The sequence below is a fragment of the Aquarana catesbeiana genome, linkage group LG01, assembly GCF_042186555.1.
Source record: "Aquarana catesbeiana isolate 2022-GZ linkage group LG01, ASM4218655v1, whole genome shotgun sequence".
In the NCBI taxonomy this organism is placed as follows: Eukaryota; Metazoa; Chordata; class Amphibia; order Anura; family Ranidae; genus Aquarana; species Aquarana catesbeiana.
In genome coordinates this window covers 893,388,765-893,404,575 of record NC_133324.1, presented here as the reverse complement: position 1 = coordinate 893,404,575, position 15,811 = coordinate 893,388,765, and the positions used below count along the sequence as shown (strand labels likewise).

Sequence of the window (15,811 nt, the reverse complement as noted above, 5' to 3'; positions counted from 1 at the left end):
GGTGATAAATAGAATCCACCTGTGTGTAATCAAGTCTCTGTATAAATGCACCTGCTCTGTGATAGTCTCAGGGTTCTGTTGAAAGCGCAGAGAGCATCATGAAGACCAAGGAACACACCAGGCAGGTCCGTAATACTGTTGTGGAGAAGTTTAAAGCCGGATTTTGAATACAAAAAGATTTCCCAAGCTTTAAACATCCCAAGGAGCACTGTGCAAGCGATCATTTTGAAATGGAAGGAGTATCAGACCACTGCAAATCTACCAAGACCTGGCTGTCCCTCTAAACTTTCAGCTCAGACAAGGAGAAGACTGATCAGAGATGCAGCCAAGAGGCCCATGATCACTCTGGATGAACTGCAGAGAACTACAGCTGAGGTGGGAGAGTCTGTCCATAGGACAACAATCAGGCGTACACTGCACAAATCTGGCCTTTATGGAAGAGTGGCAAGAAGAAAGCCATTTATCAAAGATATCCATAAAAAGTCTCGTCTAAAGTTTGCCACAAGCCACCTGGGAGACACACCAAACATGTGGAAGAAGGTGCTCTGGTCCGATGAAACCAAAATCGAACTTTTTGGCCACAATGCAAAACGATATGTTTGGCGTAAAAGCAACACAGCTCCTCACACTCAACACACCATCCCCACTGTCAAACATGGTGGTGGCAGCATCATGGTTTGGGCCTGCTTTTCTTCAGCAGGGACAGGGAAGATGGTTAAAATTGAGGGGAAGATGGATGCAGCCAAATACAGGACCATTCTGGATGAAAACCTGTTGGAGTCTGCAAAAGACCTGAAACTGGGACGGAGATTTATCTTCCAACAAGACAATGATCCCAAACATACAGCAAAATCTACAAAGGAATGGTTCACAAATAAACGTATCCAGGTGTTAGAATGGCCAAGTCAAAGTCCAGACCTGAATCCAATCGAATCTGTGGAAAAAGCTGAAAACTGCTGTTCACAAACGCTCTCCATCCAAGCTCACTGAGCTCGAGCGGTTTTGCAAGGAAGAATGGGCAAGAATTTCAGTCTCTCGAATGTGCAAAACTGATAGAGACATACCCCAAGTGAGTTGCAGCTGTAATCGCAGCAAAAGGTGGCTCTACAAAGTATTAACGCAAGGGGGCCGAATAATTTTGCTCCACTTCACAATTGTGTCCCACTTGTTGGTGATTCTTCACAAAAAATAAAAATTTTATATCTTTGTTTGAAGCCTGAAATGTGGCAAAAGGTTGAAAACTGCATAACTGCATAGGTTTTGCTTCATTATGAGCTCATTACTTTCAGCAAGCCTAACTGAATCTCCTCTTTTTAGAGCCGATGCACACACTAAAAACCTGATTTCAACTCTTCAGATGCCATTTGGCAACTTTGTAAATGGATGTCAGCCAATATAGGCTAAAAGGTTGACCACTTCTAATGAAATTTATTTGCATTCCATTTTATTACAGGACAGAAAAAGAGCTTTCGCCAGTATCATGTGCAGTTTTTTGGAAATGCACCAGAAAGAGCGTGGATTTTCGAAAAGAGTATTGTGCCTTACACTGGAGAGCATGAGTATGAACAGCTCTGCCAGGAGAGCGCTAAACAGACTACAAGCAAAGCTGAAAAAGTCAAGGTGTGTACTGTTACCCTGTATTGGAATGTGCTGCTGTCTCATTTCAGAAGTGTTGGAATAGGTCTATATGTTGTGCAGCTTTAAGAAGCTCAACCAGTGTTCTTAGAGCTTGTATAACTCCTGTAGCCAAAATAATTGCACCATTTCAGTTATGTTTAACATGTAGTTTAATACATTTAAAAAAAACTTCTCTGTATTTAATTATGTGTGAGTTGGGGGAGGAGAAGTATTTGAACCCCTGCTGATTTTGTACGTTTGCCCACTGACACTAAAACGATCAGTCTATAATTGTAATGGTAGGTTTATTTTAACAGTGAGAGACAGAGTAACAACAGAAATAGCCAGAAAAAAAAGTTTTTCTAAAAAGGTATAAATTTGCATTTTAATGCGTGAAATAAGCATTTGATCCCCTATCAATCGGCAAGATTTCTGGCTCCTGGGTGTCTTCTATACAGGTAACGAGCTGAGCTTAGGAGCACTCTCTTAAAGGGAGTCTGCAGGAGTCTTGCATGGTACTAGTGATCTGCTGATCGTGGGTGCAATGCTTTACAGGCTCCCAAAACAAAAAATGGTAAAGGCCATTTTTTTTTTTCCTGCAAAAAAGTGCATTTATTGTTAAAAGGTGAACTTACCATTTTTAATTTTGTCAGATTTATTCAAACTGAATGGGCCTGTTTCTGTCCATTATGATAATCCTGCAAAAAAACTTTGCCTTGATATCCTCCAAGACCCAATTTTGTATTTGATTTTAGACTTGCTACTTTTACCATCCTTCTATCATGATTATAAATATTCTGAATATGGGCAATGAAGTGAGAGGTCCCCCACACCAGCCTCAGTAGATCTGAATGCTTCTAAATGTGGGCTTTTAGGTTGGCATCCTGATGATCTTTCCATTATATCAAAAACCACAAGAGCTCAGCATGCAGTACTGTCCTGCACGTAATTCACTCCTTAAGGCAATGAATACAACCCTCTAATTTTACCTTTTCGTTGTTAATCATATGGTGGCATACATTACAATTACCACAACAAATTGCCTGTTGGGCGCATGCCTGACATCTAAATGTCCTATTTATTTTTTTCCTTAACGTCTTTCAGGACAGCACCCGAGAGAGTGACTCCTCCCCTTGCCAATAGGAAACACCTCTTCCACCAAACTTAAAAGGAGGCTCTTTCCCACACATTGTCAGTTTTTGTGTTTCCTCCAGAGGGAACACTTCATGGGGAATCGGGGCTCTTAGGTGCTGTCCTGAAAGCCCAGGTTTCCTGCTCCACCAATATTTTTTCATACCTCTTGAGAGCTGTTCCTCCATTCCACAGCTATTGTCAGGTGCTGCTGGCTGGGCTCCTTCTCCCTCTCCATTTGGGTTCGGGGAGAGTCCAGCTGCTGTGGGCATCGCTCGTAGGCGGCGGCGAAGCACCGGTGGTCACTGTTTTTTCTCTGTCCTCCGCCTGCTTCCTGTGACACCGCTGCCATCTTGGGGATGGCATGTTGTGCTCCATCTGCCCGTAGTGAAGCACCCGGAGAGGGTGGCGCCCATGGAGCAGGCTTACAGCGTAATTTCCACCGGAAATCACAGGGTGAGAAGGGAGGAACGGGACTGGTGCTTATTTGCCGATTCCGGCGCTATTGGAGTCTGGAACCGGCATCCAGCCACTCACAGCAACGCAGCGCTCCTCGATGGAATCAATGGCGGCAGCAAGTGGCACAGGCACCAGCAAGGCCCAGGTAAGGGGCAGTTGTATCCTTTTTCCTGTGGGGTCTCCGGTGGCAGGGGCCTGTCTGGGCACATGAGGCGGCTTTGGTTCTCACTATGCACCTGTGGTGAGCCTCCTTGTAAAAAGGACAGGTTGTCTCACTGGGATGGTTCCTTTTTTTCCTTGTTTTGTCTCACGGCAGGCCAAGAGCTCTGATCCAGTGGCAAAAAGGAAAAGCCCTTCATGTAAGGCAAAATTACCTGAAGGATGGAAGAAGACTTTGTCAAACCTCTATTGATGCGCTAGTTAAAGACAAAGCTTCTTCCGCTTGCAGCGATTTCATTGCATCTGTTAAGGAACTTGATGCGATTATTCAATCATCTTGCTCTTCTCTAGCAAACCCATCCCTGAGTCAGCCAACTACCTCATAGTCCTCTCAGGGCTTATTAATAGTCCCGACGGTGGAGACTGAGGCATCTCTTACCCAAGAGGGACCGAGCCCGCAGTCATTTGGAGTCTCTGGGGTGGATAGTGAATATTCAAAAATTGAATTTCATTCCAGCTCAGCAAGTACTTTTTTTTGGGATACCTGATAAATTCAGTAGAACAAAAGCTTTTTTTTCCCAGAAGAGAAAAAGATCAAGGTTCAGAGGGTAGTAACGACACTTCAAACAAATCAACAGATTTCAGTTCGAAGGGTTATGTCGGCTTTGGGAACATTAACCTCATCTATGCCAGCCATCCAATGGGCAAGGCTGCATTTCAGGCCTCCCCAGAGGTTCCTTCTAAGAACATGGAACCACAGGACAGAGTCTAGATGCGAAGATAAAGATCACCACCTGAGTCAAACGTACACTTTGGTGGGAAAAGTCATGTAGTACTACAAAGGGGCCTTCTTTGGTCCTTTCTGACCAAAAAAGTGGTGCCAACAGACGCCAGTATGCTGGGCTCACATGGGTCAGAATTTGGCACAGGGAACATAGTCCCAGGCCGAGAGCAAAAAGGGGTTGCCCTAGCATTGGCTGTCCTCACTCCAAGCCTCCTAGGTTTCCATGTCCAGATTCTGTTGCGCAATGCCACTACCGTAGCCTTCCTGAACAAACAGGGAGACACAGAAGCAAAGTTCTTCAATTGCTGTCAGAGATTCTGGAGTGGGAGGAAAACCACTTAATAACTTTATCCACAGTCCCTCTCAAAGGCACGTTAATCGATGTAGCGGATTATCTGAGCCGACAGAAGGTTCAGGAAGCAGAGTGAAGCCTAAATGCAGAAGTGTTTGCATTGATCGCCAGGACTTCCACAAGTAGACCTGTTTGTTTCAAGGCAAAACACACAGCTCCCACAATTTTTTTCCCCCTTCAGAGAGAGCGTTCTCAGGGGATAGACGCTCTGGCATATCCATGGAATTTTCGCCTGGGGTATGCTTTTCCCCCTTTCCAATTGTTTCCACTGGTGTTGAGAAAGATGCAAAAGGAAAGAATCAATCTTGATTACTCCATTTTGGCCAAAGAGGGCTTGGTTTTCCACAGTTCTGCAGTTGGCAATCAAGCCATGTTGGCAACTTCCGCTCAGTCAGGATTTGCTGGTACAGGGGCTAGTACATCATCCAGATGTAGCCAGGTTAAAACTCACTGCCTGGTATCTGAAGAGCAATCGTTAAGAAGCAAAGGTTTTTCAGAACAGTTAATAACCACGTTATTTTCCAGTAGGAAAAAGGTAACTAGAGCTATTTACGCTAAAGTGTGGAAGGTCTGTTTCTTGCTGTCATTCAGAACATAGGGATGTAAAGGACAGTCTCAGTATTGGAGTTTTTGCAAAAAGGTGCAGACAAAGGTCTTGCAGTCAGCACTCTTAAAGTGCAAGTGGCCGCATTAGGAGTTTATCTGGAGAGATCCTTCTTTTCAGAAACTCTGATCATGAGATTTTTCAGGGCACTTTCCAGATCCAGACTGGTCTCGGTGAAGCATTTTCCGAATTGGGATCTCTCGGTTCTGCAAGCACTCACAAAAGAACCATTTGAGCCATTACAGGCCATATCTCTAAAGAATTTAACTTTGAAAACTATTTTTCTTGTTGCAATTACATCGGCAAGAAGGATTAGTGAACTGCATGTCCTATCAGTTAAAGAACCCTTTTTGTCAATTTTATCGGATAGGATTGTACTTAAAGTAGATCTGGGGTTTTTGTTGAAAATGGTAAGTTTTCGTAACAGGTCTCAGATTATCCTTCCGACCTTTTGTTCTAACCCTTTGGGGAAAAAGGAAGAGCAGTTTCACTACTTGGGCATCATTCTCACGAGGTTGATCCGCTGCCTCAGAGTCCACCTCTGTCCGCCAGCTCAGCGGGAGATCTCTCCGTTGATCTCCGCTGAGCCGGCAGATGACAGGTCCCTCTCTGCTCACTGAGCGGGGAGGGGCTTGTCGAGCGCCACTAGTTACTATGGAGAGATCAGACGAAAACTGACAGCATGCCCGTTTTCATCAGATCTCACCCGATCCGCCAGGGACGGATGCGAACGTAGGGGCATCCCTCTGATTTTAGCCGATTGGACATGCCACCGCTGACATCCGTCGCTCCATAGACTAGCATGAACGACAGTGTGAAAGGGGCCTTAGACGTGAGGGCGTACCCTATTACATTACTTGGAAGTAACGAAAGGTTTTAGATCCTCAGATTCACTATGCGTTCTTTTATTCTGGAAACAAAAAAGGTCACCAAGCATCAAAGAAATCAATGGCTGGATGGCTTAAGACAGCTGTTTCTGTAGCCTATTCTCAGATGGGTCTATCTCCCCCGCTGGGAATCGGGGCTCATTCAACAAGGACCCAGGCCACTTCATAGGCAGAAAGAGCTGGTGCCACCCCAGATCAAACTTGTAAGGCGGCTACGTGGTCAAGTTACTTAAAGGGGTTGTAAACATAATTTTTTTTTCATCTATTACCACTGTCAACTTCATACTTAATTATAAGAATTGTATGATTTCCTCCCAAAATTTTTAGTTACCAGTGAAATATGTATCTAAAAATCGTCCTCCGGCTATGCCACAGCGATTCATTCTTCTCCTTCCTGGTTTGCGGTGCGCGTGCATTACAGCAGCGTCACGGCAACAACGGAACTACATTTCCCAATGTGCTTAGCGGCACCGCGCATGCACAGTGCCATTTTTGTACATTTCTTGTAACGAGAACTAGCAACATTCTCGTTCACACGCCTCCCCCCAGCTTTCCCAGCGAGCCTCCCCATTCCTGCCTCCCCAGCCCCTGTGACGATGCAGCGTCGTAGACACGCCCACTAACCCCCAGCCCCTGTGTCTCTGATATGTAGAGAGCGTCTCCACGCAGGGCTGTAGTCCTAGGGAGGGGGTGGGCACGATCACTAACCACCAGGAACAACGGCTCGAATGACGGTGGCAAGCTCCATAAAGAACAGGAAGTGAAGATTTCAAAGAAGGATTTGTGACATTTAGCAGAGAACCAGAAGGAGCAGGTAAGTGAACTAGCACTGCATTAGCTTAAAGGAAGCTAATTGGCAAATAAAAAATTACCTTTACAACCCCTTTAACGTTTGTCTGTGATTACAGACTGGATCTACTGTCAGCAGGGGATCAGGCTTTTGGCAGAAAAGTTTTGCAGGCTGTGGTCCCTCCCTAGGGGGGAAGGTCTCTATTATCCTCTCAGGTGCTGTCCTGAAAGACGTTAAGGGAAAATTCGAGTTAGACTTACCGGTAACTTGTTTTCCAAGAGTCTTTCAGGACAGCAGCATCCCACCCTATTGTATTTTTATATAAATACTGTGACTAACCAAATCTCGATTATGTGTTCCAGTTTGGGGCCAGAGGTTCTCTACTGCTACTACTGGCAATGTGTGGGAAAGAGCCTCCCTTTTTTTTTTTTTAAATCTGGTGGAAGAGGTGTTTCCTATTGGCAAGGGGAGGAGTCAGTCTCAGGTGCTGTCCTGAAAGACTCTTTTGGAAAAACAAGTTACCGGTAAGTCTGGCTTGAATTTTTCTCCCGTTTAAACATACTTCTTACTAAATAGTCTTTTTGTTTTACATCTCCTGAATGTCTTACAATTGGACACTTTTTTTTTTTTTTTTTTTTTTTTCTTTCTGTCAGCCTTTCAACTTGCTGCACTGTTTGTTTAATCCCATGTGCCATAGGTAAGGATTTTAAAAGAGAATTAAAAGCGATCCATTCCATTACTTGCTCTAATTTTTTTAACTCTATCCCTTCTGCTTGTTTAAAGAGGACTTTGTAAAAAAAAAGTGTTTTTTTTCCCCACTGTGCATCCAGTGGTGTCCTGCTGTTTAAAGCGACCACCATGCACCTGTTTTTAAGCACCCGGTAGCCCATTCTAGAGCTATGTTCTCACTAGTAGACCCTACTCTACACTTTGCTTGGTCACTGCTGGTTATACAGCGTTTGGAGCCAGTGGTGAAGGCTTTAAACTACAGTTGTAAAGGGGATTACGGTTATATCTCCTACATGGTTCTCCTATATGGACTATTCTGCACTGCGGAACCCACATCTACGAAGAGTTGGATCTGCATGGCCTTCAAATGTTCATTTCAAAGCCACTCTATCAAGGATGCAACTGGTGGCAAGAGTACCCATCTGCCTCGGGGGAAGAAGCCTACCTCCCCTCTTCTAGAAAACACTCCCTTAAATTTTTCCACCCCTGCACCATCCATGGTTTAAGCGTGATTCCCAGTGCTCCCCCCCAAGGTTTCTCGTCTTCATCATGAGGGCATGCTCTTGCACTTACCAAAGTGCACACTTTTCTTGCATATCAGACAACTGGGTGCGAGTGGCACAAGCTGAAGTTTTGCTCCCTGCAAACGCTACGGTTTCTCACTGCCAATTATCCAGATTTGCCACACAAATTGGCAGATCTCTGTTGAGCCCTTACGAGCCTTCTGGATCGAGGTGCCATTGCCCCAGTTCTGTGGCAAAAAACATTTTCAGGGATTTTACTCCTACCTGTTGTTAAACACAGGGGCATCCAAAAGCACCCAATTTTATTTGGGCTCAGAAATTCTTCATGGAATCTACCAGGTTATTGCCTATATAATGCATACCTGTATGTTCCATCTACCCTTCTAGTTTTGTAGCCCTGCCCATTGGCCTCTTCTCTGCACCACTGATGTTCACCTAGACATTTACCTGAGTACTACTTAGACCAGCTCAAGTAGAAGGAACTGTTGTGGGCTCTCAGACAACGTCGCTTTGACTGTGCAGACATTACAGTGGTTTTGGTGGGTCTTGGACTTGGTGCAGGCCGAGTGTTTCTTCCACAGGGGAAACTTGACACTCAGTGAGGCAGTAGCGTTTGCCCAGTTTTACTTTGAACATCTACAGCACAACTTTTTTTGTTGTGGGAAGAGGCAGTCCAGTGCCTGGACAGACTAGTTTGTTTAGCACGGAAGACCAGGTTGTCTCTGGTTTGCTGGTAATTCAGCTCTGTATTCCTGTGGTAGTCCTTCATTCCGGTCTTCTTGATGCTTTCACAGTGAAAGCCGTGCTAAGGGAAGAGTACTGGGCACCTTGTCAGCGCAGAGGACTTGGTTGCTGTAGTCTCATCTCATAATCAACTTGAGCTTCAGGTAATATGGCTCTCTGCAGGGTTGGACCATCTTGGAGGGTCATCTGAGCTGGATTCAGCCTGGCAATCTGGCAGCGACGTAAATCGCCCCATCGCTGAGAAACCAAGATTCTTGTCGCTGCAAGAGCTGTAGATTGGTTATTGTCCTGGGCAGCACTTCATATTTTTTAGCCTTGTCTGCTGAATACATCCTAGGCATAGACATTCATAGCTGGCAATGTCGGGATCAAGGGAAGTAGTCCCAGTACCCAGAGGTGCATCAGGACCTGTCACAGGTGGAAGACACCGGATGTGGATCAACTGGTCTCTAGGTTCAAAAAGGTTGTACAGGTTTGTTTTCAGGTACAGAAGTTCTCTAGTGAAGCAGTGGACGCAATGAGTCTGAAGTCAGTAGACCCTTATCCAATCCTTGTGAGCTTTGCAAGATTGAGATGGTGGGGGTCATGCGATCCTTTTTTCTCTCCTGCACTTCTCCATGTGAATATGGTAGATGATCTGGTAAGGCTCCTGGTAGATCCTTCGTCGGCTTAAGCAGATGTTCCAGGCTCTCTGTCTTAACACATTTACCACAATGCTTCATAGCCCCTGGCTTTAACAGCATGAAAGACAGGGGCATCTCTGAATTAGTGATTCTTATGCTAAAATCTAGGAAGTCTGTTGTCCGCAAGAAGTATCATTTGACATGGAAGACTTCACTTAGAAGTCTTGGTGGCTTCTGCCCTCAGTTTCTCCCTAGGACAAATGCTCTCCTTTTCTAAAGTGTCTGGGTTAGCGTTTGGCTCTTTGCAATATGAAAGGTCTTAATTAAAACCTTTTGTACAGGGGTGTCATGTAACTTCCCATATTCTTTCCCCTGTGACTCTGAGGGACCTGCATCTAGTGGTCTCTGCACTTCAGAAACTGATTTGAAGCCATTAGACATTACACTTTATAATTTCACCCACACGGTTATATCTTTTGTCACCATTGCCTCTGGAAAGAACTGGTGCTTAAGGAACCTTTTCTGCTTTTGCATAGGAATAAGGCGGTGTCGAGGTTCAGGCATTTCTTCTAGCCCAAGATGGCTTCTGCCTCTTTCCCCAAATAACACTGTTATTCTGCCAAACCTATCTGGTTCCAGTTCACCAAAAGGAATTTTTCCACCATTGCTTGGGTGTGGATCGGGCTGTGAGAGCGTCTCTCAGCTACTGCTTCTTTAGGAAGAATGATCACCTTTTTGTAATCCTGTATTGACCCTGTAAGGGTGTACTGGATTTGCCTTCCACCATCTCAAGCACAGATGGCCTGCCTAAACCATCCAATGTCAATGATTAGGTCTCACCCTTTCCTGTAAAGGCACAATCTACTAGATTGGTTAATGCTTCTTGGACTTTTTGACATCAAGCAACTGTTTGTCCGGATTTTCAAGGGTTGCTAATTTGCTTTTCTGTCCACACATTGCTCTGTTCTTCAAAACGGATGTTGCACTCTCAACTGATGCCTGCTTCAGGAGTAATATCCTTCAGGTTGCTATTTGAGCTACAAGTTGTCCCCAGTTCCTGGACCTGTTGGGTTGTTTCATGTTGCCCACTTCTCAGTTTTTGGACGTCCTGAAGTTTTAAAGAATTCTGTGTGCATCAGTTGATGAGAAAGTAAATGGGATTTTTGTACTCCCTGTAAATAAAATTTAATTACTTGGAGCCCATCAAGGGGCACAACAAGTCCCACCCCAATTGTGTTTATGGTTTTGTTCTTTGCTGCTTTGTTACAAAACTGAGGAATGCTGGTTGGAGAAGTCCTGGGCTGCCCTTCAGTTTTGTCAGTGTGAAGTACTCTTGTAGGTAACACTATAACCAAACCTGAGAGACTTCCGGTGTCCCTCAATGGACTCCAAGAAAAGGATTTTTCAGTGTGTAGAAAGTCTGTTTTCATTTCAATTTAAGGCCTCGAACACACGGCTTGATTGTTGGACGACCGAGCGTCTGATTTTTGTCAAAAGCGTGGGTGCAGGATTTTGTTTAGCATACTATCTGCAAATTGACATTTGACAAACGCGAACATAGTGATGTACTATGAGAGTATAAAGAGGAAGTTCGTTTCTCAAGCGCCACCCTTTGGGCCCCTTGTGCTAATTTTGTTTAAGTAGAAGTTAGAATTTTGGTGAGCGTTGATTTACGATTTTAATTTCGTACAAAACAAATGCCTTTTTAAAATATTTGGCAAAATTACATCAGTATCACCAGCAAAGCTTCAGCTTCATTATTATCCCATTAAAAAAAGAGGAGAATGTGTGCTGTATTTCGACATTTAATCAGCTGCCGCGTCACGAATGTTAATTCTAGATTGCGAAAAGACTGACCGTTTCTGGTTTGTTCCTTGATTCCGAGCATGCTTGTTTGTACCTTTTGACTTTTGTGTGATTTCTGTACTGACCATACGAAAATCAGACGTTGAGTTCACATCAGACAAAAATTTTATAGCCTGCACATCCAGCTTTTGTCTGATGAAAAAGTCCAATCGGCTGTCGAAAGCACTGTACAAATAATCCGAAAATCCACAGACTGCTAGTCTTAAGACTTTTCCCTTCTGATTTTTGTACCATGTACAAGCCTTACTCTTTTGCCTGTAGAGCTGAGTGCGAGGTGAGATTGGCATCCTCTTCAGGCCACAGCTTTGAGGTTACTGAAGGAGGGCCTGTGACCAAAATCGTTAAGCTCCTGTCTGGCTGCCAGTTAGTCTTAAGGCAGCATATTGTAGAAATAGACTACGGAATGTCCTCCAATAGGAACATTTAATGGAGCAAATATTCTCAAACAGTTTATTTTTCAGAATTTTTTTTCTTTACAAAAACAAATTACACATTTTACAAAAGAAGTGAGTCCAATCTTTAATATCAATTATCCCGATCTTTTCCTAAGTCCTTCTCTTTATTAGCCATCACCAAACCAACTCTGACCAAGTTCCAAGATACTTAATTCATTGTTAATTTCTTGCCTCTACCACTCTTAGTATATAGCCATTTTTCACCGAATTCTAGAGTCTTAAATGTGACGTATAACAAAAATTGTAAAACAAAAAAGGGGGATAATTATTCACCCAATTAGATAACATATCCTTTACCTAAACTATATAAGGATTTCTCCATATATAGAGTCCAATGTTGATTTTCTTTGTGTTGTGTTTTTTTTTTTTTTTTTTTTTCCCCTTGTCACTTATTTTTAATAGATTTTCTAAGTAGAGCAAGTTCTTTAGATCTTTGTACCCTTTCCAAAGTTGGGGACAATGGTTAAGCCATTCTCCATGTATGCACCTTCTTGCTGATAGACAAATGTGAACCCATCCTCTTACATTTTTCTGACTGTCCCATTGGCACGGTCTTCCAGTAGCTAAAAAAAGACTAGCATTGGGTCTTCTGGAGTGCAGATCTTAGTACTTCCATTAGGGGACACTACCAAAAATAGTGTGCTAATGTGGCCTTATTTTCTCCACACTTTGGACAACTATGGTTGAGTCCTGTCTGTGAGTCATAACCTTGAATTGTTAAATGTGCTTGATTGAATAATATTAATAAGATAATGCATTATTGCATCTCTTGCCATAATTTGTTTATTATTTTACTAACCTTTCGGTATCCCTGGAGTATTTTAAATGTTATGTTTTCCACCCGAATATCCTGGAACCACTTACCTTGCTCGAAAGCTCTAAGCCTAGTCAAGTATGGATAAGTGACAGATCTAGATAAATCTGTTTCTACTAGGGTCCAAACAGGAGGTAGACCTATCCCGTACAGGATGTGATGTAATGCTCTTCCAGTAAGAAGACTTGCATAAAAATCTGATTGGAGTATGAAATTTCTGGCTTGACCACTTAAGGACCAAGCCTATTTTTCAAACTTTGTGTTTACAAGCTAATCACTTCAGCCCTGAAAAAAGGATTTACCCCCTTCCTGACTGGGCCATTTTTTGCGATACGGCACTGAGGCGCTTTAACTGACAATTGCGCGGTTCTGCAACGATCTACCCAAACAAAATTGGCATGTGTCGTCGTACACACAGCTTTCTTTTGGTAGTAGTTGATCACCTCTGCAATATATTATTTATTTTCCCCTTTTTGAGACCGTTAGTCGGAAGTGACGCTTGACGCCTCTTCCGTCATCCAATGTTATGGAGCTGAGCGGGGGCCATCTTCCCCTCACCCGCCTCCGTGTCTCAAAGGGGAGACGACCCGATCGGCTCCGCCACTACCGACTGCTCTGGTAAACGGTGGCCAGAGCGTGGGGGGTTTGGAGATGACACCTCTCCCACCCCCAATAAAAGTGATCTCGCAGAGACCACTTTTATCAGAGGACTGTCCGCTGTCTATACCGGGTTTATGGCAGCCATCTGCCATAACCCCGGTATTCTACGTCAAAGCACTGATGTATAGCGATGGCCGGCGGTCCGCAATTGGTTAAAGCCTGGAAAGTGCATGGTTTACCTGTGTCCATATCAAGCAACTATTTGATTACAACAGCTTGTATTATGTGGTGTAGATCTTTGAACACGTTTTCAACTTTCCTTTTTTTTTTTTTCTCCTGATCTTATTGTACAGCTTTTGAAACCAATAACTGGCAAATTGAAAACCCAGTGGGACATAGGTCTGCAACAAGTGAAGGAAGCCACGCAGATGACTGTCGAGGGAAGGAAAGATAAGTTTACTTTCATTTATATTAAAGACCGTCCCCATCTAAATCCTAAAGTGGCTGGGAAGGCTGTTCCTGCTGAGTCCTACAGGGATGATGAGTCCGATGAACCTTCCGAAAGCCCTAAGAGAGATGATGGAGTGCCTAGCAAAAGGAGAAGAGTGTCAAGGAATTCCTCTGCCAGTTGTCAAGAGACTGATCCTGATTGGAAAACCACTACTGAAAGCTCAGATGCTAAAGGAGCCATGTCCTCACCCATCCAGAAAAGGAAGTCAGGAGCACATAACTCAAGAGGCAGAAAGGGAGATGCTACTCAGTTCCTGGTTTTCTGCCAGAAGCACAAAGATGAGGTTTGTCTTAAATGCTAGCATTGTTAACCAAATGTATTACTTTTTTTTTTTTTTTTTTTTTTTTTTTTTTTTGTATAAAGGCTCCACTAAAAGTGGAGCACATTGGCTTGGTGCTGTCAGATTTGGTAATTATTTTGTGCAGATCTCTGCTTTCCAGTCCTTGAGAGAAATAAGGGTTGAATGCCTTTTCTTTTGCCCACATCTACAAACATCTGGCTTACAAATGACTCCTACTTACAAACGGAAGGAGACAACAGGAAGTGAGAGGAAATCTACCCCTAGGAAGGGAAATTCTCTCCTGTAAGAGTTAATATGGGAAAAGGGTACCTCCACTGATGCTTGATCACCAGTCCATGTTTCCCTAACAACCCAAAATTTTCAAAATCCAATTGTCATTGGGACAGAAAATGAGGTGAAATCTTCTGAATAGGGGCACAGACAGCAAAACAAATGTTACAGGGCTGATAACCCTTCCCTGTGCTATCCAAAAAGCTTAAGAATAGATTTTTTTTGGCTGGAGCTACACTTCAAAAATGTACCTGTTCCGACTTTAAAAACTCAACTCAAGAACAAACCTACAGTCCCTATCTTGTTTGTAACCCGGAGACTGCCTGTAAGCTTAAAGGGGTTATAAACCCTCTATTTTTATTTAAAAGAAAAAAAAGTTGCTGCATATTTTCGGTAGAAAAAAATTTCAATAAGCATATATTGGTTTGCGCAAAAGTTATAGCATCTAAAAACTATGGGATGTATTTATGGAAATTTTTTTTATTTATTTTTTTTTTTTACTAGTAATGGCGGTGGTCAGCGACATAGCGGGACTGCGATATTGCGGACATTCTGACACACTTTGTTGACCAGTGACGCTAATACAGTGATTAGTGCTAAACTTATGTACTGTCACTGTACTAATGGCAGGGTAGAGATAAACATCAGATGTGATCAAAGGGTTAAATGTGTGCCTACTAGGTGTTAGTGTAGTGTGTTGAATGCTTTTACTAGAGGAAAGTGTGGATCCATGTCCTTGTTGTGCAGGAACACCGGATCCATTTTTTCCTTACTGACAGAACAGCAATCTGCCTTGTTTACAAAATCAGACTGCCGTTCTGCCTGTGTATGGATAGGAATCGCAGCGGAAGCGAGCCGCTGGTGACGCGCACTTGCGCCCACCACCCAGAAGTGCAGGATTGTGTTTGTGTGTGCATACATAGTGTGTGTGATCCTGCACAGCGTGGCCGCCCTGTAGCAGTAAAACTGCTATAGGCCGGTCAGCAAGTGGTTAAAAATGACGACAAAGGCACCTTTTTATAATGTTCAGTAATGGCAATCGACGAAAAGATAATTGCCTTTACTTCCAGAAAGTCAGGGTCTGCCTCCTGGAACGTGGGACCATGCATATCGTCTAGCAGGCACTGATGTAGCCTTCCCAGGATGCATCTGTGCGGCCAGGGATACAGACCCCCTTACATTTTTCACTGTTATATTGCAGCCATTTGCTAAAATCATTTAAGTTCATTTTTTTTCCTCATTAATGTATACACCGCACCCCATATTGACAGAAAAACACAGAATTGTTGATATTTTTTGCAGATTTATTAAAAAAGAAATGGAAATATCACATGGTCCTAAGTATTCAGACCCTTTGCTGTGACACTCACATATTTAACTCAGGTGCTGTCCATTTCTTCTGATCATCCTTGAGATGGTTCTACACCTTCATTTGAGTCCAGCTGTGTTTGATTATACTGATTGGACTTGATTAGGAAAGCCACACACCTGTCTATATAAGACCTTACAGCTCACAGTGCATGTCAGAGCAAATGAGAATCATGAGGTCAAAGGAACTGCCTGAAGAGCTCAGACAGAATTGTGGCAAGGC

At 43.5% G+C, this 15,811-nt stretch overlaps 1 protein-coding gene across 2 annotated transcripts in view; it reads left to right on the top strand.

Moving 5' to 3' along the window:
• Positions 1-15,811, top strand: part of NSD2 (nuclear receptor binding SET domain protein 2) — a 117,864-nt gene that overhangs the window by 42,953 nt on the left and 59,100 nt on the right. For both annotated transcript variants that reach the window (XM_073610923.1, XM_073610922.1), the window contains exons 4-5: positions 1,454-1,620; positions 13,492-13,932. In XM_073610923.1, coding sequence (XP_073467024.1) covers positions 1,454-1,620; positions 13,492-13,932 — 608 coding nt within the window. The remainder of the gene's footprint in view (positions 1-1,453; positions 1,621-13,491; positions 13,933-15,811) is intronic.